Raw genomic sequence first — 27,561 nt, 5'->3', positions numbered from 1 at the left:
TTGAATTAACCTTTGCCTGTGCCGGCCACAAAATGCTTATTGAATATCTCAGTCAGAGCAAAATATCACATGGAAGCAGCTGGGAGGCAGCTTGCTTTGTGTTTGTGTCTCGGTTCACTTGAGTTGTTGCATGAATATTCATCTGTGTGGACTGAAGCATGAGGCTGTTTTTATGACAGGGGCAGCAGATGTAAGAGCTTTCACCTCACAAAACAAACAACAAAAAAAGGTTTTACAAAGGTCACGGAGAAAGAGCATCTGAATACAAACAGATGAAAATCTGAGGTTGTTACTGAGTCTTTTTCTCAGAAGTCCACAATATACAACCATAGGTCTTTAACCACGGCAATGAACTAGAATCTGATAGAAAATAAATAGTCAAAATAAAGTGAATTCTTTCTGAATTAATGTGGTGATCATTGACTGTATATGAGAACTGGACTGAGTGGCTCCTCCCCCCTCGTGTTCCAAACCCGTTGGTTCAAAGAAGCCAAAGTCCCATATAATTCAATAGAGAAATAAGCAGCTTTTACTCAGTTATTGTATTTGTTAAAAGAATCATTCCTGCTATGATATCTTTTTTAACATGTTCTTGCTAATCCTGTTTTTTTTCCTGATAGTTTTTTCTGTAGAGCAAATTGTAAATTGACCAATTGGATATCTCAATAGAGTAATGAATAATCCATTTTTCCAAACTTTTGACTGACTTACACATTCTGAATCCCAACTCGTCATGAATGGAGGTTTGGTTCAGGTCCTTTCCACGCCACTTGCTGATGTTTTGAGTGACCCCGAATTCGCCCTCTTTTGACATGCTGGCTGATCCCATTAAATCAGGGGTCCTCAAACCTTTGAGATGCAGATCAGACCTTCAGCCAACTCGATAACCTAACCTAAACCTGTACCAGTCACACGTCCGGTACCGTGTCCCGAGGGTTGGGGACCCCCAATTAGCATACGCATTTTTTTTCCCAGTCTGTGGCCCAGTACCAAGCGGCCCTCGCACCGGTACCGGTTTGTGGTCCGGAGGTTGGGGACCGCAGATTTAATGGCCAGCATGTCAAAAAAAAGATGAGTTGGGGACACCCTTCAAAAAGTGACTCAAAGGGGGCCCAAACCATACATCCATATATGACGATTTGGGAGCGAGAATGCCTTCGATTGACATATTCTCCAGAGCCCACTTTCAAGTGGTGGGGGTGTGGACTTGCAACAAGCTCCCTCCTGATTGGTAAGAGTGGGTGCCATCTGAACGTTTACCAACTCGAACCAATCAATATTTGGCGCCAACAGGGTGGCATCCATTGCATGTAAAAACAGCAGTTGAATTGACTGCCTTTGGCTGGAGATAAAGTAAGCAGACTTCTATGGGTGACATCACATTGACTCGGTCCAGTTCTTTTATAGAGTCAGTGTAATAAATAAGTAAGAAGTAAAAACAAAAACACATAATAGAAGGCACAGGCCACAAAATGAGAACCTAAAATGACTAAATCTAAAGAACGATAAATTATTAAAAAATATGATTCAAAACATGCACATCAAAATATAATCTTACTTAATCCAGATTAAAAAAGGCAAATAAGGTTGATTAGCAGTTGCTTTGTTGGTTTACATATTGTTGCGTAATATTTTAGGTTGTTTTTCTTTTTTGGTCATATGTGGTGGATTTTCCAAAACAAACAGGTCAAACTTGTTTATGTAAAGTTTTCGTCTGACTCAGTGAAAATTTGGTCCCACAGATTTTCCGTTGCTTTAAACCCATAAACTTCAGGTGGTGGAACAAATCTGTTTTCACATAAACTTTCAGATAACAGTATCTAAAACCCAAACTACCACCAGATAATGGACCTCGTAAAATGTGTGTGTGTGTGTAAATCATATCTTTCATCTCATTATTCTTTTCTATTTAAGTTTACAAAACATTAAGTCACTTAGCGGTTAAACTTTAGCAAACTGGAGAAACTGAACAGGTGATTCCTGGATGAACATTCAAGTGAGAGTTTTACAATCATGTTTACAAATTTGATAATGTTTGTATTCCTCATGTCAAACATTTCAAAATGGATACTCCGTTTACATTTTTGCCCTATTTTTTAGAGCTCCTTTGGTTTTTCAGTGCACAGATGAGGACAAGAACAAAGAAAAACTGCAACTCTTGATTCCCATGGAAGACAAGAACAGCCTCGTCTGGGAATACTTTTTTTCAGCTCGTTATCTCGAGAAAACAAGTCTATTTTTGAGGAGACGGTTTTCACGTTTCCTTTCTTAGAGATCTTTTAGAAAAACAAGTTTTCATTGTAGATGTGAACTCGAACGGCAAACACAGTATCATCATTAACTGATCAATTTATTATACGTTCACTTTGATAGCTTGTATCTCTGCTGATGTAGCCATGCTGCCTACATCATTTATAAACCATAGAAATGACACAAGACCCGACGCACTGACCTCAGCACCTTTGTCCTTGCCTCACACAACTGTGAAAAAGATGCAGCACTTTATTCTAACGCTAAAAACTATACAACACAAGCAAATACCATCTACTGTGATAGTCATCCAACTCTAACATCCAGGCAGAAATTATGCTAATATTGTCAAACAGAAATAGATTAGCCAGTCAATTGTCGATTAATACCATTCTCTGATCTCCAATGAAAAAGTGATTATTTTGCTTTCTAGTGATATTGACTGTACCCGCCCATGTGTCGAAGTGTCCTTGAGCAAGACAACAAACTCCATATTGCTCACAACACTTACAGGTTGGCGCCAATGTATGAGAGCAGAGTGAGACTGTCATTGTAAAGTGTTCTGGGTCTTCTAAGAAGGTAGTAAAGTGCTATACAAGTATACGCCATTTATCATCTTTCACTGTTTACACCACCACCAATTCTGGCTAGGGAAAAACAACTTTTCATATCTGTGTTGTGCTGATATGCAAGTTACTAATTACTAGTGCTGCCACAAACGATTATTTTAATAGTCGACTAATCAATGATTATTTTTTCCAATTAGTCGACTAATCAAGTCATTCGCAAACTGGATGTAATCTTAACCATCATTTGCTTTAAACTAACTGAAAACTCGATAGCTGAAATCGCTGAAGCTAATAGCTGAAAATGCTGAGACTGATAGCCTGCTAAAACAAGAATGTCGAGCTAAATCTCCGGTGGTCGAAAGTTATTACGTCAGTATGGTGAGAAAATTAGTTTATGTTATTGTTCCCTTATTTTGGGAAAACTATTATTTGTGGTAGCGCGTTATTAAGTTGTTATTTCAAGAAAACAAAAATGAATATTATGATCCATGTCTTCTGTGTACTTCCAGCTTAAGGCTCGTTTGATACAAAACAAACTGCGAGCGCGACCAGTTGCAGTTCATAAAGGTGACCACTTGGGGCTTTTTAGACAACTTTACTTCACAACTAATAACGTAATTTTTACTGCACGAGGAATATAAAAACACCGGAAATTTGGATACTTGACACCACCGATGTCATGTGACCAAATCTGTTTATCTCTATTATAGTGAAATAATAATGTTAAAAAAAAATTTAAATAGTTCTTACTGCTTCTTTTGGTTTGATGTAAATCAGCATTTGTAAATGTTTTCAGGGGTTTTCCCAAAAAACAAATTTGTAATTTTTTCTTTTACTAGGTTTAAAAAGAGCATCTTTTAAGTTAAACATACATTTTTATTGGTGTTTTTTGTTAAGGTGTAGCTGGTTTAACCTAATTTTGCTTAATCTTCTGGGATTTCATTGTGAATTTTCTTTTGGTAGAAAAAAATGATATATAAACTGTATTTGAATGCAAACATTTAGTTAATTTTCGTGGTTCATGGGAAGATTTCCAAGACCTTCGTTGGTACCACACTCTTAAAGTTCAGATTGTCTTGTGACTGCAGCGCTGAATGTCTCGCTGTTGTGGGTGCGTGTCTAATTGGAGACCTGATATACAGTAGGTGCATTCCAACCATTAATGCAGAATGAAAGCATGTCAGGATCTAGCTTGCACTTGCTAATTTATTTTGACACCTCTTCTTTTGTCTGTGGAACGTGTATTAACGCTCTATTTGCCCAGGGAAATTAAACTGGATAACATATAACTGCACATGGAAAAGGTGAGATGATGATTAATAGGTAGTGCCTTACTTTGTATTATCACCATCCAAAAAAAAAAAAATCTACTCAAATTTCATGCTGACGATTCTGCAGAGTTTACTTTACTCAAACATCAGGTTTGTATTTTGCTATTACATCTGAAAAAAGAAGAATCTTTCCAAAAAGCCATTTGTTTTTAGTACCATGTCCTGTACAAGTTTGCCCATTTTTTGCCTGCAGACAGTCAAAGGAAACTGTATGAAAGCATCACCCATATGTCATAAGTGCATGCAACTTCCATTAGCCTTATGAATACTCTACGATACATTTACCTCACGCACAATAATCATTGTTTCCATTGTCAACGAGCCTCAAGGGAGCTGCCGAGCGACATTCACACTGCAATATGTGACCATTTTCAATGAAAAGTCTATCTAAACACATCTCAGGCATCCACCTTTAAAACTCTAGCATTCAGGTGCATTTCTAAGATCCTTTTCAAACTCTACGAACAAAATGTGTGGCCATTAAACCCATGTTGCAAGTTATACAAGGTCAATCTTTGACCAGTCAATCAAGAACTCTGGTTTGGTAGTGATGCTTTGATTTCATGAAGGTGCCAAGCGGTTGAAAATTGATCATGGAGGAGAAATAAAAAAATTAGTTTGTGCCCGACCGGAATTCTATGATACCAAGTCTTTCATTTATCGGAATAGAGCTGTGAAAGAAACGCCTGGGGCAAGACTTGCGAGAGTTGCACTACTTTGAGATTTTGCACCAAGCCTCTTCCAACTGTAGGTGGCGGACATGCATCAATAACAGGTAGCGATAGTCCAGTGTGAACAACTAGGGGTAAATGTGCAAATCTAGTTCTTGAACGTTCTTGAACGAAATTCACATAGCTGGTGTGTACGTAGCTTGAGACACAACCTGTGCCTCCCTTAAGACGCACCAGACTTGGACCAGACACTCCTCCTCTACGACCCTCAGACAACCCAAAAACCCAAGCATCCAGAGAGGTGTATGTGACTATAGCTTGGGCTTTTTGATCACCAGGTATACCTCCATCATTAAGGAGATTCAGTCCTCACAGACATTCAAATTAATCCGGTTGAAGATTCTACAAGTGCTCCACATCCTCTCACGATCTTTTATCTTTTTGTACAAATGTTGACCCAGTTATGAATTCCTCTTGACCCCTGTTGGTATATTGTCTCGTGATGGTGAATCAGCTCACTCAACCTTTGTACCTACATACATAAAAAACTACTATATAATTAACAAGGTAAAGCTATCTTGTGGTCCTTATTAGGTCATGGCGAAACCTGAACGCTTTTTTTCCTTCAAACTAAATTATTGAGAAGGCACTTCTAAGAAATTCACAAAACAATAAGCTCCTTCATCGCTCCCCAAGGGAGAAGTCTTCTCAGGTTAATATTTAACTTCTTGTACTAAGACATGTTTCTACACAGAGATTTAATGTTCTATAAAAGAGATTTAATCCCAATCCAGTATACGGCTGGTTAGAAACAAAACGTTAAAAAAATAAAAAAAACAGCAAATACAATTCCAGGTTACATAATTTTCTTCTAATGGATCAATGCCTTTTTGCCCTCGACCAATCAATCTAGATTTCTTTTCTTTTTGCACAGTGAGTTTTCATGAAGACAAAAACAGATAATAAATAAGTGTGGGTCTACAAGTGACGGGGATTAGCAGCTTGTTAACAGACGGCTTCATCCATGCAAGTTGAGGCAGGAAAAGGTCCTAACCTGGCAACCAGTTAGTGGATATTCCAGGTTTTGGGATACCGCATATTCCGACATTATCAGAGTAGACATGTTAGGATGTTTCCACGGTGATTAGACAAGCTGAAAACACCAGCGTGAAGCTGTAATTTGTTCCTTAAAGAGAATGATTTACAAGGTGATGAAAGTGTGCGGCTTTCAGCTCTGATGATTATGAAAAGGTGCTACCATCAGTGATTATGAGACGTTTTCTTAAGCTTCCAGTTTTAAGGGAAATAAATTGACAACTGAATAAAATATTCACCTTGTAGAACAGATGTGTTGATGATGTTTGTGTTACTATGACGCGTTGTATAACAAAAAAGCCTTAGACTTCTAGATTGACGTTTGTTTGAAAATTTGACTAAATGGAGGCAAGTGCCTTGTGAGAAAACCCTAGTAGGGTCTAATGGAGGTCAAAGGTTTCCTGTAGGTCTGCATCCAGTTTGCTGTTATTTTGGTCCATTCTTCCATGCAGATCTTCGCAAAAGTTGTGATCTTTTGGGTCCGTTTTTTTTCAACTCCCTCCACAGATTCTCTATTGGATTGAGATCCAGAGACTGGCTAGGACACTCCAGAACCTTCAAATATCTTGTCCATAGCAACTCCTTCCTTCATTGCCTGGATTGCTTGGATTGCTCTACTGCTGGAAGATCCAGCAATGTTTAATCCTCAATGTTCTCACTAATGGAAGATTTCTGCCCAAACGTGAATTTATTCCTTGAAGTAGACAATGTTGAGTTACTATAGTAACATTACCAGTCATTGACCAGTTCTTGTATCTATTTCTTAGCTGTTCTCAACATAATTTGTTTACCACCCGGTGAGATCTTTGAAGGAGTTCCAGATGAGGCTGATTTTAAGAATGAAGCAACAACAATTGCAGGAGGGATTTATATGAGGCCCTGCGACAGACTGGTGACCTGTCCGGTGTACCCCGCCTTCGCCCATCAGTAGCCGGGTTAGGCTCCGGCACCCCCGCGACCCCGACAGGGAAGAAGCGGTCAGGAAAATGGATGGATGGATGGATTTATATGAATAAACCTCTGGAATACTTATGGAATAGTTTGCCTTACCCCCACAGTAATAAGTTCTGTCTTAATCCTCGTGCTCTCTTATGGGGTCTAGGTGACCCCACCCTTACATTGATGTGTTATCCCTCCCATGACAAAGGTGGACAAGGTGGACAGGAAATCATGTCTGCCATTGGGAACCAATGAAGATGGAAAATCATTGAAAATAAAAGTTCCCTGCACTGTCTTGTGGGGTCCAAATGAACCCACTTTCAATTAAAACATGCCTAGGATATAGCAGGAGGATTAAAAAATATTCCTTCGTTTCTTACAGCAACAGTCTGAATTAAAATGACTCGACGTCAAAGGAAGGTGTATAGCTTTCCCTGACCGTTACTGCATTGACAGAGCTTACGGGGCAAAATGAGAGACGTGTGACTGATAGAGGGGTTCTGGGAGAACGGTGACAAAGCATTTTAGGCTCCACAGCTGAAGTCTGAGAAGAGCACACTCATGCTGAGTTTGAGAATCTTCTTGCAATCTTTGTAACCTGGCATGTTAGCCCTACCCAATTGTTAATTTTTGAAGAATTGTGGTGACGGGTTAGGGTTAGGGTAAATTAGCTAGTCACATGACCTCTAGGTTTGGCCATCTCATTTAGTTCCATTCGACTTCCGGATTGAATCACTTTTTAAAGGAAATTACTGAAGCCAGAGAAACATAATCGTACTTTACTTGGACTCATTATTGTGAACATGAAACCTTAGCAATCCAATATGGGCTTATATTGGAGAGTTCTCATTTTAATCACAGACTACTCAACTTTTGTGTCAAAACAACTGACACACTTGTTTGTCCCGCCAATTTGTTCAGTTCTGAAACGTCCAGAGTTCCTCATCGCGATGTCCAACAAAGAAGGGAGACGATGAGGCTAAAAAAAATATGGTTCCACATTGGCGCCATTTAACGTAGCAGGTAAAGTAAAAGGAATAAACATCTCCAATCACGTCTACATGTAATGTTTAATTTAATCAGCAAACAACAAAATTATTATAATTGTGTATTAAGGAGTTTTTACCATTTGACATTACAATGCCCATGCCCACCAGATTGTACTTTTACTAGAGCCAGGAATCGATAAAAAATCAAAAATATTTTTTTTTATTTACAGTATTTGCCAGCCACTTTTCTGCAAATAATTATAATGTTAAATCACATACAAATAACGTTTACTTTTTACCCTTTGTAACCTAGGGTCTAAAATTCTGTCTTTGTCTACTTTTGAATTTACCTCTATATTTTCAATTTGAGAATTTACCTGGTTGTTAATTTGGTATCAATTTTAATCAGCATTACCGCACATAGGTAACACTACCTTTATTTGTCATTTTTCCATGTTGTATTTACACATAGTACATAAAATCATGCAAAAACAGAAAATTCTGTCTGGAAAAATGTGATTCATTTTGCAATGGGAACCCCAAAAATGTTTAAAAAACAGTTTTTACAAATTAGAATGAAAGTTTTAGGTGTAGTTTTATAAAAACAAAAAGAATAAAATTTGTCCACACAATAATCAACAGGTTTTTGAATGAAAAAAAAAATAAAAATAAAAATCCAGGCTAAAGTTACACCAGGCAGCCCATAAAAATTTCTCTTCTAAGAACACTGCTGTCTATTTTACATTTTACCTGGAATTCTATTTTGTTTTTTCCAGCTTTTTCCCTTTTTCTCACCAACTTTCTTTATTATGCTTGTGAAAAATAATAAAACCGCTTTTTTGGGAGAAGTTTGATCCAGCTGGATTTCAGGTCGGCTGTTCTCAGGTGGGGGCGTGTCTGTCCACTCTTAACTGTTCGACTGTCACGTGTTGGTGGGCGGGATTTTCAAGGAGAACCGCAGAGTTTCCTCAATTTTTAAACACAGATGTTCATTATTGTGGAAAATTCACGTAGGTCCCCATCGCAAAATAAAACAATGGTTGGGTTTCTCGTTGTTAGACTTCTAATAGCAGACATCTCAGTTTTGCTCCGCCCCCCTGAGGTTCATAGCGAGTGCACTGCTGCTGCTGCTGCAATACAGCCGTCAGAATGGCGTTCGTTCTCCGTCTTATTATCAAAATAGAAGATCGGTTTTGTCCAAAAACTACAAATAAATGCCATATTATCTCTTTAATGTAACAAAATCTCGATCACAGAATGTAAAAAAAAGTTTAAGTTTATTTTGGACAGAGTTTTATTATGCTAAACTCACAGCTGCACGGCAGGACGCCTGAGCCTGATTAATAAATATTAACAAATTAATTATGTTTTATTAATCGCGCGTTAACGCGTCAACATTTACATCCCTAATTTTTAACTTAAGCATTGTCTAATGCTTTCCATTTGGAAAAAAGGACTCAAGATGAAGAGAATTAATAGAATATTGAAGAAGTAGTAACTTCGTTTTTGATTAGCTTGGATAAACTTATTCATGACTGAACATTGGTAGTGAAATTAAAAACTAAAGAACGGATCAATTTTGAAGCATGTTTCAATGAACCTGTATTAAATTGTGTCCGAATTCCCTCATTACTTAGAGCACTATATAGGGCCTTCAACATTTATTCAGACCGTCTGAATCTACAATTCCAAAACCCAGATGCACTGGAAATTTCCCAGAAGTCTCTATGAAAAATTAGCAACGATACTAACTTTATTGGCAATTATAGAACACAATACATTGCGATGGAATGTTTTGACATTTGAAAATCTTTATTCACTTTTACTTTCAAATAAATGATCGGGAATAATATCATAAATAGTCTTTGTAAAACATTCCGATTTTTTTTAGGTTTTTACTTTGGCAAATTTGTGATGTCATACTTGTTGTTTAAAAAAAACAGAACACAAATCTACATATGGACATCAACCATAGAAAATGACTTCCTTCCGGTTACAATTAAATGCAGTCAATATAGTCCCAATCTTTTAGCAATATGGACATAATCTTGTTGGAACCAGATATTGTCAGTGAGCAGTGATCGATCTGAATAGTCTGAGTCATCATTTCTATAGCAACCACTCTTGCCAATCAGGGGTGAGCTTGTTGGAAATCCACATCCCTTATGGTGCATCCACACCAGAGGCGATTCATGCAACAGGGCCGTCCAGTTTCAATATTACCGTAAATCAATGTTCAGATGCAATCTGAGGTCTTGTGGCGCCATTTGAGCACCAACCAATCAGGGACTCTGCTTTGGGCATGTGATGTTTTCATAGACTCAATCAAAGGGTAGAAAAATACTTCCAATATGGCCTCTCAATGCGAGGATTTTCGTCCCGAATCCATTTTTTTTCAACCCGCTGGGGCCGCCGGGTTGCCAGGGACTGTTCTGGTTACTGTAGGGAAAAGGCGGGATACACTTTGGACAGGTCGCCAGTCTGTCACAGAGTCATTGAACTGGAGTGATCACGCCCCCTATGCTTGCCAGCGAGTTATCTGCGGGTCCTATCGTAGCGGATGCCATTGCTCCAGCTCCATGGGCTTATGATGTTTTTCTGATTACTTGAAATCTTTCAAACATTTTAAATGTTTTATGTGAGACTATGCACTTCTATCAAAGCATCGGATCGGCCAGTTCATAACTTAAATAACTTGAACTACAGAAAAAAAATAGGATTATCAAGAACAAGTTAAATAAGGAATCAGATCAAGAATGGTTATTCTCACAAATAGAATGACTGAATAATAGCGGTTTATTTCTCTATAGAAGTCTGTGGGATTTTGGGTACTTCCTGTTTGGATCATGAAGGGGGAAGCGGCCACTCAGTCCAGTTCTCATATACAATATTCTAAAATATTCTTAAAAAATTATAGAGTGATTCAGAATAATTTATAGGTTGCATTTAATATATATATCAAGTTGTATTTTGTAAAGCTTTGAAATTGAAACCCCGACAATCAAATATAATGTATAAGCTTTCTGATTAATCAATAAACCAAAAGGGAGAGCAGTAAATGTTGTTTTATAGACAACAGAACTTTTCAGATGTAAAAAAGAATTTAATAAAGTTTCCACAATAAGAGCTTTTTTTAGTTCAGCCAACGGTATTGATGAGGAAAGGTTGTTCAGTATGGATTATTTAGTCTGTGAAGGAGGCGGCCGGTTTGGCCTTGTAAACCGAGCTGGCTCAGTAAACAGAGTTCTGGGTCAAAGTCTGAATAACAAGCAGGACAGGGAGCTGAGGAAGAGGAGAAATGCGAGAGGCGGCAGCTTTTGTCTCCTTCTCCTCCTCCAGAGAGCTCGCATGACATTTTAGATTTCAACACCCTAATAGAGAGGACCCACCATTGTGTATTTCTATTCATAGTTTTTTTTTTAATGTATTGTTAAGACTGCACAGTAGCTTTGGGGCAGAGGTCAGATCAGGCCAATCAAAACACCCACACAACAGGAAGACGAATTACCAAAATAAAAGCTTATACTAATAAAGCTAGCTAATGTTGCAGCAGTTTAGTTTAATCATTCATAAATTCACTACCTGGTATTAAAGGAAGCTCATTTACATGAAGGTTATATCCGTATATTTTCAAAATAAGAGCACGGGGAGAGTAGGGGGAAGATGGTGTTTACAGTGTCTGATGCTGAGGCGGGATAGCAGGTGTGACACAGCAGCATCCTTACCTCAGGGCCACGCGCACCGTGCTTTCATCCGCGCCGCTGCCCATGCTCGCGCCGTAATAGTCCGCTTAAATATAGCTCGATTTCCCTTTTTCCTTTATCCTCTTATCCTCGGCCGTCCCTCCCCCCTCCTCCTCCTCCTTCTTTCAACACCTCGCGATATAATAAGCGCTACTATCTTCTTCAGTCGCCTCCGCGAGGATATCCTTCACATTTCCAAACGGCGGTTTTTTAGGTCGAGTCCCGCCGGCTGGACGGTGAGCCTCGGCAGCCCCGGCGGCGGTCACCTCTCCAGCGGCATCTTCCAACAACCTCCAGACCCGGTAATCTGTGAGTGTGCGGGGAGCGCGCGAGGGAGTGACGTGATTCACTCAAGACGAAGGACGCACGCGGGGACTCCTCCCCCTTCGCCCCGAGCTGTACCAATCCGAGCGGGGTATGTCACCACAAGATAAAATGAAATAAAAATACAATAAAACGGTTTTTGGAGGTTATATTCTAACAAAAATATTTAAAAGTGAGTAACACACTGAAGAAAATAACAATTATAAACTTAAAAAAATATTAAAAGGCGAACAAATTTGGTAAACTGTTCAAATTTACAACTCCCCTATAAATAATCCAATTTCGGCGTGCCCTTTTCAAACAGAAAGCCTTTCTTTACACTTTAAACAGCTCAAAGTCTGCCATCTAGTGGCCAATATATATTACTGCAATAAATATGAATTTTATCAATTAATATTTTTTTTTATAAAAAAACATATCTATATTATATTATGCTAAAGTTATAACAGGCATACAGTGTATTAAAACAAAAATATGCAAACATGCTACTTAGTATGTTGGAATATAATAAATAAATATATATACTATTACAATTTGAATGCATATTGTATTTTAAGTGGGAAGAAAAAGCTGTTAAATATATGTAATATTTTGTTACAACCCGTTTTTATTTTGTTTTATTTACCTGTTTTTAACATTTTTTATGCAAAACACACCTTAAGACATTTCATACAAAAACAAGATCTGATGAAGAAAAACAACATGACTTACTTTTGATGCCTCAATGTCTTGTTTTATTTACAAGAATACATCATCGTTTACTTCATCTTGGAAGGTAAAGTGACATTAGCGAGTTAGTTTTTGAACAGAAGGGTTTGCTGACGTGTATTCATGAGATGATATTAAAAAAAAAAACAATTTATCCTGCAGTTACATTCTCAACTTAAAAAAATGATCACTTATCCTTTCATTTCTCTGCTAGAAAGTTGATGCACTGACAGAGAATTGACCCAGATCACAAAACTGAAACCTAAAACGTTTTATAATTATACTTTTTAAATAAAGAGGAAACTTGATTGACTCGATGACGAGCATTGACCATATAAGGGTTTGCAACTCTTCGGGTACATTCTCAATCTCCTCACAGGAAAGCTTTATTGGTTAGGGGAAATTTACAGCAATAAATTCTCACAGTATCAACAGCAAGTATTAAAACATTTCATCAATTCTACAAGGGCAAAAACAAAAAAAGTGGTTAAAATTTTTAAATGGACTATATCATGCTTTTCATAAGTCTTTCAGACTTACAGACAGACACTAAAGAACAAATTATTTATGAGTTATTTTTGTGACCTTTCCTACTCTTTTCCTCTGAGGCTCCGCCTTTCGCTCCATGTGGGTTTGTGGATTGGAAGGGAAAATTGAAAAATGCTCAAATGGAGCAAAATACCACTTTGAGGTTGTTTCTTGTGAAAAAAAATAAAATTTAAATACACCTAAAATTTCAAAAAAGACAATTTAGCATGACATAGGCCCTTTAAAACAAGTCCAATTCCAGGTGCAGTGTATGTTTTCAGTCACTAGGGGGCAGCAGAAACACATCATTGTCAAAGCGTTCAAAATGACACATCCAGCATTTGTTATGTCAAAATTTACATCTTTCCGCTTCAGAATGTAGATAAACAATTTCTGTTTACACTTTTTTTTTTCTTTTTTTTGCTTGGGAGAATGACAAACAAAAATATATATATATAAAAATGAAAAGAGGCACCTCATAATTTCCTATTATTTCCATCAAACAGACTTTATGTCATTCAGCAACTTGCTGCTCTTCTGTCAACATCATCTGCACAGAAAACAGCCTCGTCAAAATAAAAAGGAATAAAACGACATCTAGCTTTTTGCAGTCTGGATTTTTAAAGTTCATCATAAGTTCATAAATGTATGAAAATGACAGCAATTCAATATTTAAGTCTCCATTTTTGCTGCTTTTTTTTTTTTACTTTTTAAAAATTTCTTGGGAAATTAAGACTGGCTTTGATCACAGCAGGGATCTGTTCTCTGCTGGAAAAGCTGAGTCAAAGTTTAAGACAAAGGCTTACAAAAGACCTGAAAGCTAAACTTTGATGTGCAACACTATCAGTTATTCCTATAATAATCTATAAAGCTTTTACCAAACTCAACTAAACATAAGCATTTCTTGAAGATTCAAAATCATCTACGTCAGATAAAGCAGTGCATCTATTGACGGATTGTCTTTTTACAAACATGATCTGTATTTTCATGCAGATTGGGATTGAAGTCATCCCTTTCTGGGCTTAGTTAACGGCTTTTTTAGATATAAAATCCAAAACCAGCTAATAAAATGAGGAAATGTTGATAGATGTTTGGTTAAACCAGAGCTCCACTACCGACGCTGGTACGTACTGAGTCCTGCAGAATTTGCAGAATTTATGGCAAACCACAGAGTCAAAAATCTGGATTTATGCTGCAAAGTTGGGTTAAAGTCAAACTTTTTCTTAGTTTTTCAATCTTAATTTTCAATTAACACTTTTAAACAAATTTATTTATGTATTTTTTTAAGTATTTCTTGGGTTTTTTTGTAAATTTGAATTGTTCTGCCATTTCTAAGTTAAAAAATGTATTACGTTTTTTGAAATATGAACTGTAGTTTATAAAAGTTTTAACAAAAACCCCAAAATAGTTTATAGGATAATTGAAGAAAAGCACGTGTGAAGAAAAAGCCGTAGCAACAACTCAGAATTTGCTTTTAACTGGGTCTTTCATTTCAAATGTTATAGCTTAGTTTTAATAGTTTTCATCCAACTTCATGCAAAACAAAAAAACAAACAAACAAAAAAACACATAACAGTGCGTAATAAGTAACTAATCTAAAAGTTTTTATAGACACTCTAACACTCAATGTAGTTTTGTATGCACATTCAAATGGTAATTTCACAATGTTTTTAAACAAGCCTTATGTGTAATTATAACTTCCAAATTAACAAAACATTGTATAACATGTAATTTTAATGAAAAAAAAAAAGCTGGCATTTTTGGCCCAATTTGCTTGCCATATTTTGCCCCAAAGCTTTACTTTTCTCCATTAATCAAACTCCTATAGAATTGCTTCACTAATTACATAATAGTCGGTGGAAAGTGTTACACAAAATTACGTTTTCTATGTTTTTTGTTGACAGCAGGTGCCCCTGAGGGTGTTTTAGGATGTAAGTTCATTTCTAAGGATGTGAAATCTTTCATTTTCATGACAGTAAAATAATTTTGACTGTTTTTTGTGGCCAAACTTTACTGTTTTTGACAAATTCAGGCAATGTTTGATCGTATTGGCTTTCCATATCAGTTAGCAAGTGCCCTGACATGTAGCTGCTAAAATGTTTCACTTAAAAAAAAGTGGAAAAATTGTTGGACAAAATGACATTTTCTATGGTTTTTGAGGGCAATAAATGCCCCTTAAGGTGTTTTCTGTAATTTAGTTACATTTACTTTATTAAATGTGAGCTAACATTCTCACCATAGAATTAAGTAAACTTCTAGGAATGTGAGATTCTTATTCTTTTACTAATCTAAAGTTTATTATAATCCTAAATTAATTCTGATTCTTCTTTTTTTGTAGCTAAATGTAATCATTTTGTGGCACAAATTCTGATGAAATTTGACCTCAATGGCTTGCCATACCAGTTAGAAGGTACCACCACAGAAATGCACCTGAAATGTTTTACCAGTATGATCATTTAGATCATGGTGATGTCTTGGAAATAAACTGCGAAGCTCCGCTGAGATCAAGATAAAACGCCTCTGGAGGAGTATAACCAGACTTAATAAGGTAAATGTTCTCTGGTTTATGTACTGATTCTGCAGGAAGTAGAACACAGGTTTAAAAGAAAGACGCTTAAGAATGTTATGATTGTTTCTGAGACAAATGACTAACTTCACAGTATTGCAACTTCTGACCCACAGAAGTCAATCCAACCTGAACAACAACCGGAATAAAACTCACTTTAGTTGAAGGAGTTTAGGCATCCCAGAGTTAACAAACTAAACCTTAAAAATCTACAAACAAGTCATCTAACTACGCTATCATGAAATGTTATTCTGACCATATTCAACTGATTCTGACATCATCAGAAAGATTAAAGTGCATGGATACACTACAATGAGCTCCCATTGGAATCACATGTGTGAACAGGCTCAGACTCAGATCGGTCCAACACGGTAAAAACAAAATCCCCTATAAATCATTGAAAAATTCCTAAACTTAGAAAAAAAATCCTATTAAAAAAAGATAAAAATCTTGGGGGATCTTACCAAGAATTCCTACTTTAAAGCTACGTTCACTCGTCAACACACGTTCAAGTTACCAATTTAAGCGTAAAGTTAATGTAAACATACATGTATGTGCATTTCAGTGAAATTCTCACAGTCTGGCGTCACGACTTCCTACGATCATGTTCGGCCTCTAAATACAAAATGCGCCTAATTTGACCAATCAGTGACTTGGATTTGGTAGCGACGCATAGATGACGTTCCGTTTAATTCACGGATGTCCCAACCGTTTGACAATTGATCGCACAGGAGAAATTAATAACTGCGATTTGCATCTGGACGCATTTATACGACAAGTCTTTCGTATATCGGAAGGGAGCCGTGAAAGAAAAAGCGTGATTTGCAACAATTCCACATTTTGCACTAAACCTCTCCTAAGTCCGAATCCGAATTCTTCCCCTACCTCTACATTTAGCCCTCCAAACGGAGAGTTATGGGAAAATAGTGTCTTCAAATTCTGACGTCACTCCCACTCGATGATGTCATCAATAGTCGCTGGTTAGCTACGTTAGCACGTAGCCGCTAGCCCTCGGAAGTACGTTTTTTAACTTAAAAAAAGTCAACATTACTTACATTTAAATGTAAACGTATGCGCTTCAGAGCACACCCAAGTGAAGAAATAGATTTTTCCTCCGTGGCATGGCGAGACACGAAGCACCCATGCAGTGGCGGGCTCAGTATCCTTCCGCCGCGACGGTTAGCCCTTAAAAAACTATTTTGTACACCCCCACCTCTTCAAACGGCCCTACAATTAGAGGGGTAGGGAAAGAATTCGGATTCGGCCCAACTGTCGTCGCGCTAGTAAACAGTAGAAAAAAGAAGGGGAAGCCCCTCCCTTTTTGTCCAGTGTGAACACATGCCTGGTGTGAACGTAGCATAAAAATAAATTCTGAAGTCTGAATTCCCACCCTAATCCCTAACTACTAAAAAACTATACAGTGCCTGACTATCTAGTCATCTGGATTTTCGTTTAGCAAAATGACTTTACTTTCATTTTGCTAAACGCTGGATATGATGTCACTGATTCACGAAGAAAATTTCAAATCAATACGAACATTTCACGTCTATTTGTGACTCCACTGTTTTCTGATGATGAAAATGAGGATGGTTTACTAAAAAATTACACTTAAACACGTTTTTTTTTTTTAAATTGTTGTACGGCAATGCATTGTGGTCTATATTAAGTGATGTAGAGAGCGTCAATGCACGCTAAAGACTTTTTGGGAATTGCAGTTTCGAACAGCAAAACTATATAGTGAGTAAGGAAGGAATTCGGACATAGCCTTCGACCTGGATTATCAAAAAACTTTCTTGATAAGATTATTTTTTTAGTAAGACAAAAAACAAAAAAGAAATCTACACAGAAGAGTTGTAGTTTCTGCAGAGCAGGCCAAGCGTCGGCGTATCCTCCGCCTGATCGGCTTCATGTTTGCACATACGTGTCGCCCTGACAGAGCAGCCGGCCCGCGTCATTGTATTTGTGCAATAACCCAGAATCCCGCAGGTCTGGAGCGAGGCCTGCGTCACTAACCGTTCTAATAATAAACCCCGGAGAGTCTGAGCCTGAATGGAACACACATTGGATCTGCACAGAGGCTAAAAACACAACAAAAAAATGTTCACGTGGATTTCAGAGGTAAATATAAACGCACGGATCAGTGCAGGATACCTGGAATACTGTTCGTAAAATCATAGTGGCTCCACATGAAAACATTCATTTCCTCATTGCTAACAGCAGAGTAAAGTGCCTTGATTTCACGAAGCTCCGTCTGCATTGTTCCTCTTAATTAGTGACGTTTTTTGAGGCGTAAAAACAGAAGATTAATCAAATTTAGACGAAAGGAAACAAAGAAGAAAAGAAACCAGAGCGCTGCTGCTTTGGAAAGAGAGGCTCGGAGCAAAAAAAAAAACATTTCTATTTTTTTTTGTTTTTCATCGCCTCCCTCTCTGGGCCTCAGCCCCCACCTCCCTCCCTCCCGCCTCACTCCTCTGCTGTTTTGAGGACAGAGTCGTCTCCCAGGATCTTGCAAAGCTCGTTGAGGCGACTCTGCATCTCGGGGATGCCGGCCAGCTGCGTCTCCAGGCGCTGCTTCTCCTCGGTGAGGGAGAGGCGCGTCGCCGAGTCCAGCTGCTCGAAGCGCCAGCCCCCCTCGCCGTCAAACTGCAGCAGGTGGGTGTGGTACTTCCTGTGAGTTGAAGAGATCGCTTTTTTAAAATAAACAAAACATCTTAAAAGTTTGCTAATTTTGCAAACATAAATGCAACATTTAGCTGACCACAGGGAGGGCCGGTGGGTGATGGAGAGCAGCGAGATGCCCGTGTCCTTGGCGGCCTGGAAGATCTTTCCCTCCACGTCGATGCTCACCGCGCTGGTACACTCATCCAACAGCGCATATTTGGGCCTGACAGGAAAAAGGAAGTCAGTCTAAAGGTCAAAGTCAAAGCAAGCAGAACAACTTCAGGTCAAACGAATGCCTTAGATAAAAATAAAAGGTTAAAATACGGGATCCTAACTATGTCTTCAATGTTTTGAGGCCTAAATAAAATAATTAAAATCCCTGTACTTCAGTCCTAAAATTAGTTTTAAGTTTCTAACTGAATGTGCTCACATTGCCCCTTAAAGGAAAATCTTTGACTTCCGAATTGAAGCCAGTTTGAAAATGAAAAATGGAAGTAGAGCTAGGTGCAGTTTCCAAATAACCACTAGGTGGTGGTTACATAAATTAAATAATCCACATTTACTTTATGGTGCAACTATTTAAAGTCGGGTTTCTAGGCTTTTTCCAAATTTCTATGCATTTCCAAGTTCACTGGAAAGTTGTGCTATACGCCAACCAGCCATGCTAAAGCTAACACGATAACCACCAACTGTTACAGAAGATGGGCGGGGCTTTTATACTGGAGCTGCAGAGCATGATGACGTAAAACTTCTGGGACTTACACCAGTTCAATCATAAAATTCAACTGTAATACTTCGTTTCAACCTGTAGGGGGCAGCACTCAGGCAATTTTAGACGATAATTTTAGTTTTTTTTAATTGGTCAAAAATGTGGCAAGGGCAAACAGACAGCAATTTTAAACCCCCATTTATAGAGGTCAACAGACAAAAAAAAGTGGATTTACTGTTTGGTTACCCTTTAAACTAATTAAGTACGTTTGAACTTAAAAGTAGCAAAAGGGGCGTGGTCTGTGAAAGGCAGGGTATGTCTGTGTTTGTTTCAACTTTTCATCCAGTTTTGACAAATCCAGGTTTGGGAAAGTTGGTAGACATCAGAAAGAATTTTAAATGGGTAAAAAATAATTCCCCCAATTCAAATGAATGGGTGATGTCACCTAAAATCAAAGTCCAAAGGTTGTCTGAACTGTTTCTCGTTGTTTCTCACTAAGCTGATCCAATAATTAGGTTGTAGAAAAGTAAAGAATCTATCAATAATATTGGAACTTGACTGTTGATTTTTGCGATAGTTTAACAAGTTATAATAAATTTCCTGGTCGTCCAAAATATGGACACCGACAAACTCTCTAAGGAGGGTAAAGATCTCTCATTTTATTCATAAATGATGAGAAAAACAAGTCATTTCAAGGTTTGGCATTAGCGTGCGCTGCACATCAGCCCGTTGATTCCAATGTCACAGATACTGTCACTCCTTACTTGTGGTAGAACATCCGGGCCATCCCCATCCTCTGCTTCTCGCCTCCGGAGAGGACGTCCTTCCAGTCCAGCTCAGCATCCCAGCCTGGACAAAGCATATCATAAAAAATGCTTTTCTTTTATAACAAATGTATAAATTTTACTTTTTTTGGGCCAAACACTAATATTTTTTCAATTTGCTTTATTACAATTTTTATTGGGCCAGCTTGTTTCATTGTATCTTATTACTTCATTGTTTTTATTGTTTCATTGCTTTTACTGTTTCTCTTTGTTATTGTTTATTGATTTTATATCTCTTTTCAGCACTTTGTTTTACTAATAATAAATTGATTGATTGATATTTAGGTTTCAAATAATTTTGGCCCCAATTTAGCTCCATAGAACACCGCATGCTAGACACCTTCCGTTGTGAAGGTATCTTGAGTCTTAATTTGAAAGCTAAAGTGACCTCATTGTCCATAAAACTAATTTGTTTTATGTATTGACATTTATTTGGCTCATAGCAGGAACTCTCAGCAGGCTCCACTAAGATCCTTTTTTACATACCAATTTACGTTTGCAACCACGTTCTTTCCCAGTGTTCCCACAATGCAACCATTCATGCACTAAACCCTCTTTCAGCATTAAGATTTCTACAGTAGTCGGCCTAAAACAATAGCCTCATTTGTTAGTGGCTGCCTATCAGTCACACTGTTACGTTTAGACAATCCAACACACAACCTCATTTGTTTGATCTCTGACATAAGACCAACAGCTCTTTATGAACTGGAGAGCTGGGAGGTAAACTTGTATTGTTGGGAATGACATTTTCACCTACCCCCTTCTCTGGTGACAATGTGATTTAGGTTTACTATGTCTAAAATAGCCTCCAGGTCTTTGTCGCTGAGTCCTCTGGCAGACATGTCCTCCGCCGTGTCGGGGTAGATCACCTGGTCCCTCAGGGAGCCCATTGACATGTATGGCCTGGTGGGACACGCATTTCATCAACACCAGTAAGACTAGAGAAAATGCAGATGAATTTGTAGGATGTGTGCAACAAAGAACATGGAGGAAGACAATGATTGTGTCTCGACACGTGTTATCGCAGGAGTTTGTTATGGAAACGAGGCGGCCGTATCATCCTGGGTATAAAATATTTACGGCTCTGCAGGGGGTGAGCTGAGTCTGTTCCTGCGGCGAGGCGTGGATACAGTTACATTTGATGGGGGGTTATAGTTCAGCTTTGGGCTTTACTGTGTCACTCTTATCGTTTTTGGGGGGAAGGTAGTTGATTTTGATACAACCTTGTTTGTAGTCTTAAAGACCCACTCTGATGAAAATCGTGTTTTTGGTGTTTTTAACATCTCATGATAGAGAACATATACAGTATAAAGAAAGCTCAGATCAAAGTTGCATTTCTGAGTATTTCTTTATTTTAAATTGGTGTGAATCAGGAGCAGAGGAAAAATTCTGTTTGAACGCTCGATAGAACGCTTTCTGTCGAGGGTTTGTGGCTAAAGAATAAAAACGAAGGAAGCAAAATTAATATTAGCAAAACTAAATCTGGATCCTCAAGTGACCTACGTGTCAAGCACGGTAGAGGTAAGTGATGGTTTGGGATGGTTAGTAGGCTTTAGGTTTTCTAAATATCAATTAAACAAGTTAATCAGCAGAGCTATACAGTGGTGTAGTGGTCAGCACTTTCGGCTCAAGGCGCCGGTTCAAGTCCCAGTTTGGACCTTACTGTGTGGAGGTTTCATATTGTCCAGAGCACTATGGCTTTGTCCCACAGTCCAAAAATATCCTTTATAAGTTAACTCTAAATTTTCCTTGAGTGTGTGTGGTTGTGTGGCCATGTGACAGACTGGTGACCACTTCCCCTTGGCCCAACAGTAACTGGGATAGGCTCCAACAACTCTCTGACCCTAAAAAGAGCTTCAGTATGTTTAGAAAATGGATAGACAGATGAATGGTTGGAGGAGATCCATCTCACTCCCAACTCATCATATGTGGACGTCTGGCTCGGACCCCCTCTGAGTCACTTTTTGACATTTTGGGTGTCCCCAACTCATCATTTTGCTCCCATTAAATCAGGGGTACCAAACCAGGACGTGGTACTGGACACGGTGCGTCCCGGTACTAGGCCAGAATGCAGTCTGGTCCGTACCCTAACCCAAACATGGTACCGTGTCTAGCAATGGGGAACAGACCAGACTGGACCTCTAAATTACCTCTAATCTAACTCTAAATTGGACCGGGAAGCGGTGCAGTGCAGTCTGGTCTGTACCCTAACCCTGGGGTGGTACCGCGTCTGGTAGCAGGATGGGGACCAGACCAGACTGGTAGCTCTAAATTGGATCCGGAAGCGGTGCGGTCCGGGTCCGTATCCTAACCCTAACGTGGTACCGCATCTGCTACCGGAATGTGGACCAGACCAGACTGGTAACACTAAATTGGACCAGTACTGGTCCGCGTCCCAGTTCTGGTACAGTCTGATCAAGTACCAGACCGGACCGGTAATTCTCATTTGGACCGGTCCACGTCCCAGTTCTGGTCCAGTCAAGTCCGTGTCCCAGTACCAAACTGGAATGCGGTCAGGTTCGTACCCTAACCCTGGTACCGAGAGATTGACCAGACCTGATCGGACTGATAATTCTAAATTGGACCGGTACCAGTCCGCGTCCCAGTACTGGTCCACGTCCCGGTACTATGATTAAGTATGCATTTCTTCCCTGTCTGTGACGGGCCACAGCCTAATTCCCTGTCTATTGATTTTGCTTTTCTGTTGTTTTACTGCAGTACTACAGTTAAAATCCTTCATTATACATAAATGAAGCCCCCACAAAAATCTAGATTTTAACAAACATCATATTATCATCAGGTAAATTCATAACAGGCCCTTCTGTTTCTGCTTGGTAAGATATAAAGTTAGCATATGGACGAAGCAGAAACAAGCAAAATATTGCTTTCTATTGTCCAAATCTTGAACTAAATGTTGTGATGTAACAGAAAATACTGTATTTGTATAGGAGCTAATCTCAATCATCTGTGTGGTAAATATTTCACTCCGAATCGAGCTATATTACACGGATACTGTTACGGGGGTTCAATTACTTTAGAGCGTTAGTAGTACGGAGATCAAAGCCTGTGGGGGGAGCCGCTGTTGAGGAGTGTCACATGACTGCAGAGCTGTTTGTACCTCTGAGGGATGTAAAACATGTGCTGTGGGGAGGGTTTGTGCAGTCGCCCTCCGTAGACGGGCCACAGGCCGCTCAGGATCCGGAACAGGGAGCTTTTTCCACAGCCGTTGGGCCCAGTGATTAAGAGATGCATACCTTCCTCCACCTATGAGGAAGAGACAGATGATTACAGGGTGTCAAGAGGAAAACGAGTTTGGACGTGGAACCTGCAAGAGATCAGCCTTTTTCTTATATCAAGTTGCATGTTGAAGCCTTCGAAAGTCTAAATCTAACAATGTCATTTTGAATAACAAGACATAAACAAATATATTATTTCTGGGGTGTTGCACAATAGTGTAGTGCTGAGTCCAAAAACATGTTTTGTAGGTTCATTGATCATTATAAATTGCCCCTAGATGTGCATGTGAATGAGTGTGTGGTCCTACGATCGGCTGACGACCTGTCCAGGGTGTAACTGGCCTTCACAAAACAGTAGCTAGGATAGGCTCCAGCAACCCAATGGCTCCCCAATGGTTTGAACTCTTCTGAAGTCACTTTTGAATTTGGTGCAGAGATGTGGGGTTGGGAGTAACTCTTTACATGCTATTTTTTGTAATAATGAAGTAGTGTAAGGCATTACTAGCCCACTTTTAGTAATATTATTCTCATTACATGACCTGTAACTTTTATTTATGGGCAGACTAATTGCCCAAAACGAAGCAGCAAGAACAAAGTTGTTCCATTTTTAACCCTTTTCCTTCACACAGACTTAAATTATTGATCCAATTTTCCTGTTTGGCTTAATACATTCCAATTTCAAGCTAAATCAACTTATTTGAGTTTTTAAGTGTATTATAATGTTAAATTTTCACGAAAAACATTCCCAAAGCAGTATTTTGCCTCATTCACACACATCTCTTTGAGTACTAGCCCCTCCCTGTCCATGAAAATGAGTGGGTCCTCACATTGTGACATCACAAAATGGGGAACAGCCCCTTCCAGGAAGTCTGCACTGCCCCTAACACACCAACACACTTTCTTTGTGGGGCTAGCGGTGATCAGTTTTTATTTTATGTGCACTTTATGGATATCCATCCATCTGTGCACAATTTTAGATGTTGTCTGTTTTTGTGGGAGAGGCTGGGTCTAGGATGACATCATGAGATGGGTGGCCACCATAAGGAGCGAAAGGCAGAGATTTAGAGAAAGAGTCGTCTTACTTTCAGATAGTAAAATAAGTTCGCAAAAATACCTCATCTTTCATTAAGAATGTCGTCTTCAGTGTGCCAAAGGTAATATATGATCACATACATATTTATGGATATAGTTTACTCTGAATAATAATCTGATAATTAATAAGCCCTTTAAAGTTCCCTTTTGTGTTCCTAACATGTGAGTTCACTTCTGTTTTTTTCAAAGCAGTTTTATTGCTATTATAAGCTAGTTGCACTGACCTGTTTTTGTTAGGCAGCTTTTTTTTTGCTTGCTTTTGTTTAGTCCGGGGGTGTTAAGCTAAGGCCTTGAGGGCTAAGATGTTGCTGGTTTTCCAGAAATCCAGCCCCTACCTGCTGCCGATTACCAGAATCAGATGTTTGTACCACTAAGAAGCTAAAATGACAGTTTAGTTGGAAAATATGAAGAAATTTGCCCCTCGAGGCCTGGAGTTTGAAGTAACAACAGCGTTTTAATCTTTCTGCTGTACACAAGCCTCTGATTCTGTATTTGCTCTGTGTAGTTCATAACCAATGTTTTCCTTTTGGACTTAAAATGAAGAGTTTGGTCTCTTATTTCTGTGCTTTGAGTTTACTGGAGGGCTACATGATTATGGCGTTGAGAAAAGAGCTTGTCACTGTAGCAGTGACCATTGACTGTATAAGAAAAACTGGACTGAGGTTGGAGACCCATGATATAATGGGAACAGCCAGCGCGTCACAATTGACGACTTGGGGACACCCAAAATTTCAAAAAGTGGCGCAGAGGGGGCCCGAACCAAACTTCCATTCATTATGAGATGGGAGTGAAAATGCGTTGCATACACTCAATGAGAACTGTTAGTAATGCCATATAAAAAGGTGGCTTGTCTGAACAGAGGAACCCAGCTTGTCAGTGCAGCCGGCATCTTTATCTAGACTGCTGTCAAGATCAGGCGTCCCCAAACTCTGGCCCGCTTTCACATTTGGCCTCGCAATCCAATTTCTACCAGGGACGAATGATTTGTATTTTTTTCTCAATCTGGCCAATCGAGACCCACATAGAACTTGACTTTTTATTCCACCCTTCTGCAGTCTGAACGGTGACGGGAGATCAAAGACTATTTATTGGTCTAATTTTTCTAATGTTTTAGTATTATTTTGTGAAGATTAGAGAAAGGAATTATTTATAAATTTGGCCATGCGTGGCTTTGTGGAAAACCACAAATGTGTATGTTTAGACACACGCTGTGATTGTTACACATTTTCCTACAAACTGACCCCAGCCACACATCAGAGAAGAAAAATAGTTATGTGGCCCTCACAAGAAAACATTTGGGGACCCCTGATTTAGAGGAAAGGACCTATCTGGGATCTGAGCCAGGTCTTTCTCGCAGTGATGCGAGAGCACCAACTACTCTCACTGTACAGCCCACAGCTGTTTCCAATTAGTTAATTAGTCCTTTGATGTATAACCACCTTAAGTTTCTGCTAAGTTGTTTTCCTTTTTTTTATTATTTTAATTGCCTTTTTAATGTCTTCCAAACAGTTTTTTTTCAAAGCGTCCATCTTTTAACAAAAAAGGACTCAAAGGGGTTTGATTTTATCAACATGAAAGCTGTTATCTCTCAGTTCAACCTAAATCTTTTGACCAGAACGTCTTTAATCTTTGCTATGTTTCTTTGAAGGCTTTAGGATTTCAGACACTATTTTGATAACAATGTTAAATCAAATGTTTTTATTTTTGTATTCCTTTGAAGGATGATAATAACACTTGTAAGCACTAATGTCTTGTTGTTCTAAGGTAGAGATGGTAAGAATAGAAAGAAAAATCCCTGTGATGTGTCTATGACGGCAGTGTGCGCGCCGTGTCAGCAGGTTTTCTTGTTATCTATCCCCGTTGGCTGCACTGACATTGACCCTCCGCTGTAGTTTTCTGCACAAAGGTCTGTTCCAGTGAGCCGATGTTTGACATTGATAAGCAGCGTCTACCTGATAGTGACACAGTCCCACAGTAGATCAAACCAAACGCTGCTTTGAGGTGAAGCTGAGGAAGTCCAGACTTGTGTCAAATTGTTAGCAATTAAATCAAACTAACTCAGTTATTCAGATCAACAAACAACAGATGTGCATAAATGGTACATTTTAGACTCTAATATAAAACAAACACTTGTGATCTTACCTCACTTTATCACTTACAGGATGGATTTCCTTCCTAATAAGATCCCAAGAAAATTTTCTCAATTGCTAACAGATATAGCATAGATCACTCCCTCTGGTTTTGTTCGAATACCTTCGCTACTTAGTGCACTAGATATAGTCTTCGCCATTTTTTTGTGATGTCTGGGTCAACAATTCCAAAATCCAATTTCTATAAGTTTCTGCAAAAGATTAACGTACATTTATGCTCACAGGATTGGCAAATATTGACCTCAATGAATTGAATTTTGAAAAATGTATTAATATCTAAAAATGTTCATCTTTAGAACCTAATGGAGTCATATGTTTTCCTTGTCAACCAATCATGTTTGGGGAAATTTGTCATATTTGTCATTTAAAAAACGTAAACAGTAATAAGCCTGTGTTCAAAGTACGTTAAAATCCAATAGTCTCACAAGCTATATAGTCTTGTAGGAGTCAGGGGATTTGGACACTCTTATAGGGTAACCCAACAAGGCAAATATGAGGGCATCGGGAGCAGCACCTTAAGGTTCAGGCAGGACACCACAACGTCTGCACTCGGCGTGATGATCGGAACGTTCTCACACACGATGCCTTTGTCCACGTCAATCACTTCACCTGAAAAGATAATGACAGGAGAATGTCAACAGCATAACTTCGCTCACTGACTGCGTTTACAGAAAAACCATGAAGGAAAAGGAATCCCATTCCAGACAAAGGAATCAGTGGAGTTTTTGTTTGCTGATGATAGAGCATGAAGACAAATATGTTGTAGCTATGGTGCATAAAAATGTGGATCCAGAAGAATTTAGACCAAAGTTCAAAGAAAGTTCTAGAAGCCCGGTGACAGGCTGGCAACTTGACTAGGGTCAACTGTGCCTTCAAACAAAGGTAGATTGGATAGGCTCCAGCAACCACGTGACCCAGAAAAGGGATTCAGTAGGTTTAGATGATGGTGGATGATGGTGGATGATGGATGATGGATGGATAGATGGATGATGGATAGATAATGGATGCATAATGAATGATGGATGGATTATGGTGGATGATGGATGAATAATGGATGATGGTGGATGATGGATGGATGATGGATGGATGACAGATAAACTGATGATGGATTGATAATAGATGATCATGGATGATGAATGGATATATGGTAGATGGATGACAGATGATGGATGGACG

At 38.8% G+C, this 27,561-nt stretch overlaps 2 protein-coding genes across 3 annotated transcripts in view; both read right to left on the bottom strand.

The window, feature by feature from the left end:
* Window positions 1-11,986, bottom strand: part of LOC112152630 (kinesin-like protein KIF21A) — a 47,102-nt gene extending 35,116 nt beyond the window's left edge. Inside the window, exon 1 of one of the 2 annotated variants that reach the window (XM_024282323.2) lies at window positions 11,570-11,986. In XM_024282323.2, the coding sequence (XP_024138091.1) occupies window positions 11,570-11,613 (44 nt within the window). In that variant the 5' untranslated portion in view covers window positions 11,614-11,986. The remainder of the gene's footprint in view (window positions 1-11,569) is intronic. The other variant, XM_024282330.2, reaches the window with a different exon arrangement.
* A 990-nt stretch (window positions 11,987-12,976) lies between these two features.
* Window positions 12,977-27,561, bottom strand: part of LOC112156503 (ATP-binding cassette sub-family D member 2) — a 26,888-nt gene continuing 12,303 nt past the window's right edge. Inside the window, exons 5-10 of the mRNA XM_024288821.2 lie at window positions 26,900-26,994; window positions 23,026-23,171; window positions 20,665-20,810; window positions 19,848-19,932; window positions 18,472-18,597; window positions 12,977-18,381 (exon numbers count right to left, since the gene is read on the bottom strand). Coding sequence (XP_024144589.1) covers window positions 18,177-18,381; window positions 18,472-18,597; window positions 19,848-19,932; window positions 20,665-20,810; window positions 23,026-23,171; window positions 26,900-26,994 — 803 coding nt within the window. The 3' untranslated portion in view covers window positions 12,977-18,176. The remainder of the gene's footprint in view (window positions 18,382-18,471; window positions 18,598-19,847; window positions 19,933-20,664; window positions 20,811-23,025; window positions 23,172-26,899; window positions 26,995-27,561) is intronic.

The sequence above is a fragment of the Oryzias melastigma genome, linkage group LG23 (genome assembly GCF_002922805.2).
Source record: "Oryzias melastigma strain HK-1 linkage group LG23, ASM292280v2, whole genome shotgun sequence".
Classification (NCBI taxonomy): domain Eukaryota; kingdom Metazoa; phylum Chordata; class Actinopteri; order Beloniformes; family Adrianichthyidae; genus Oryzias; species Oryzias melastigma.
This window is presented reverse-complemented; position numbering and strand designations above follow the sequence as displayed.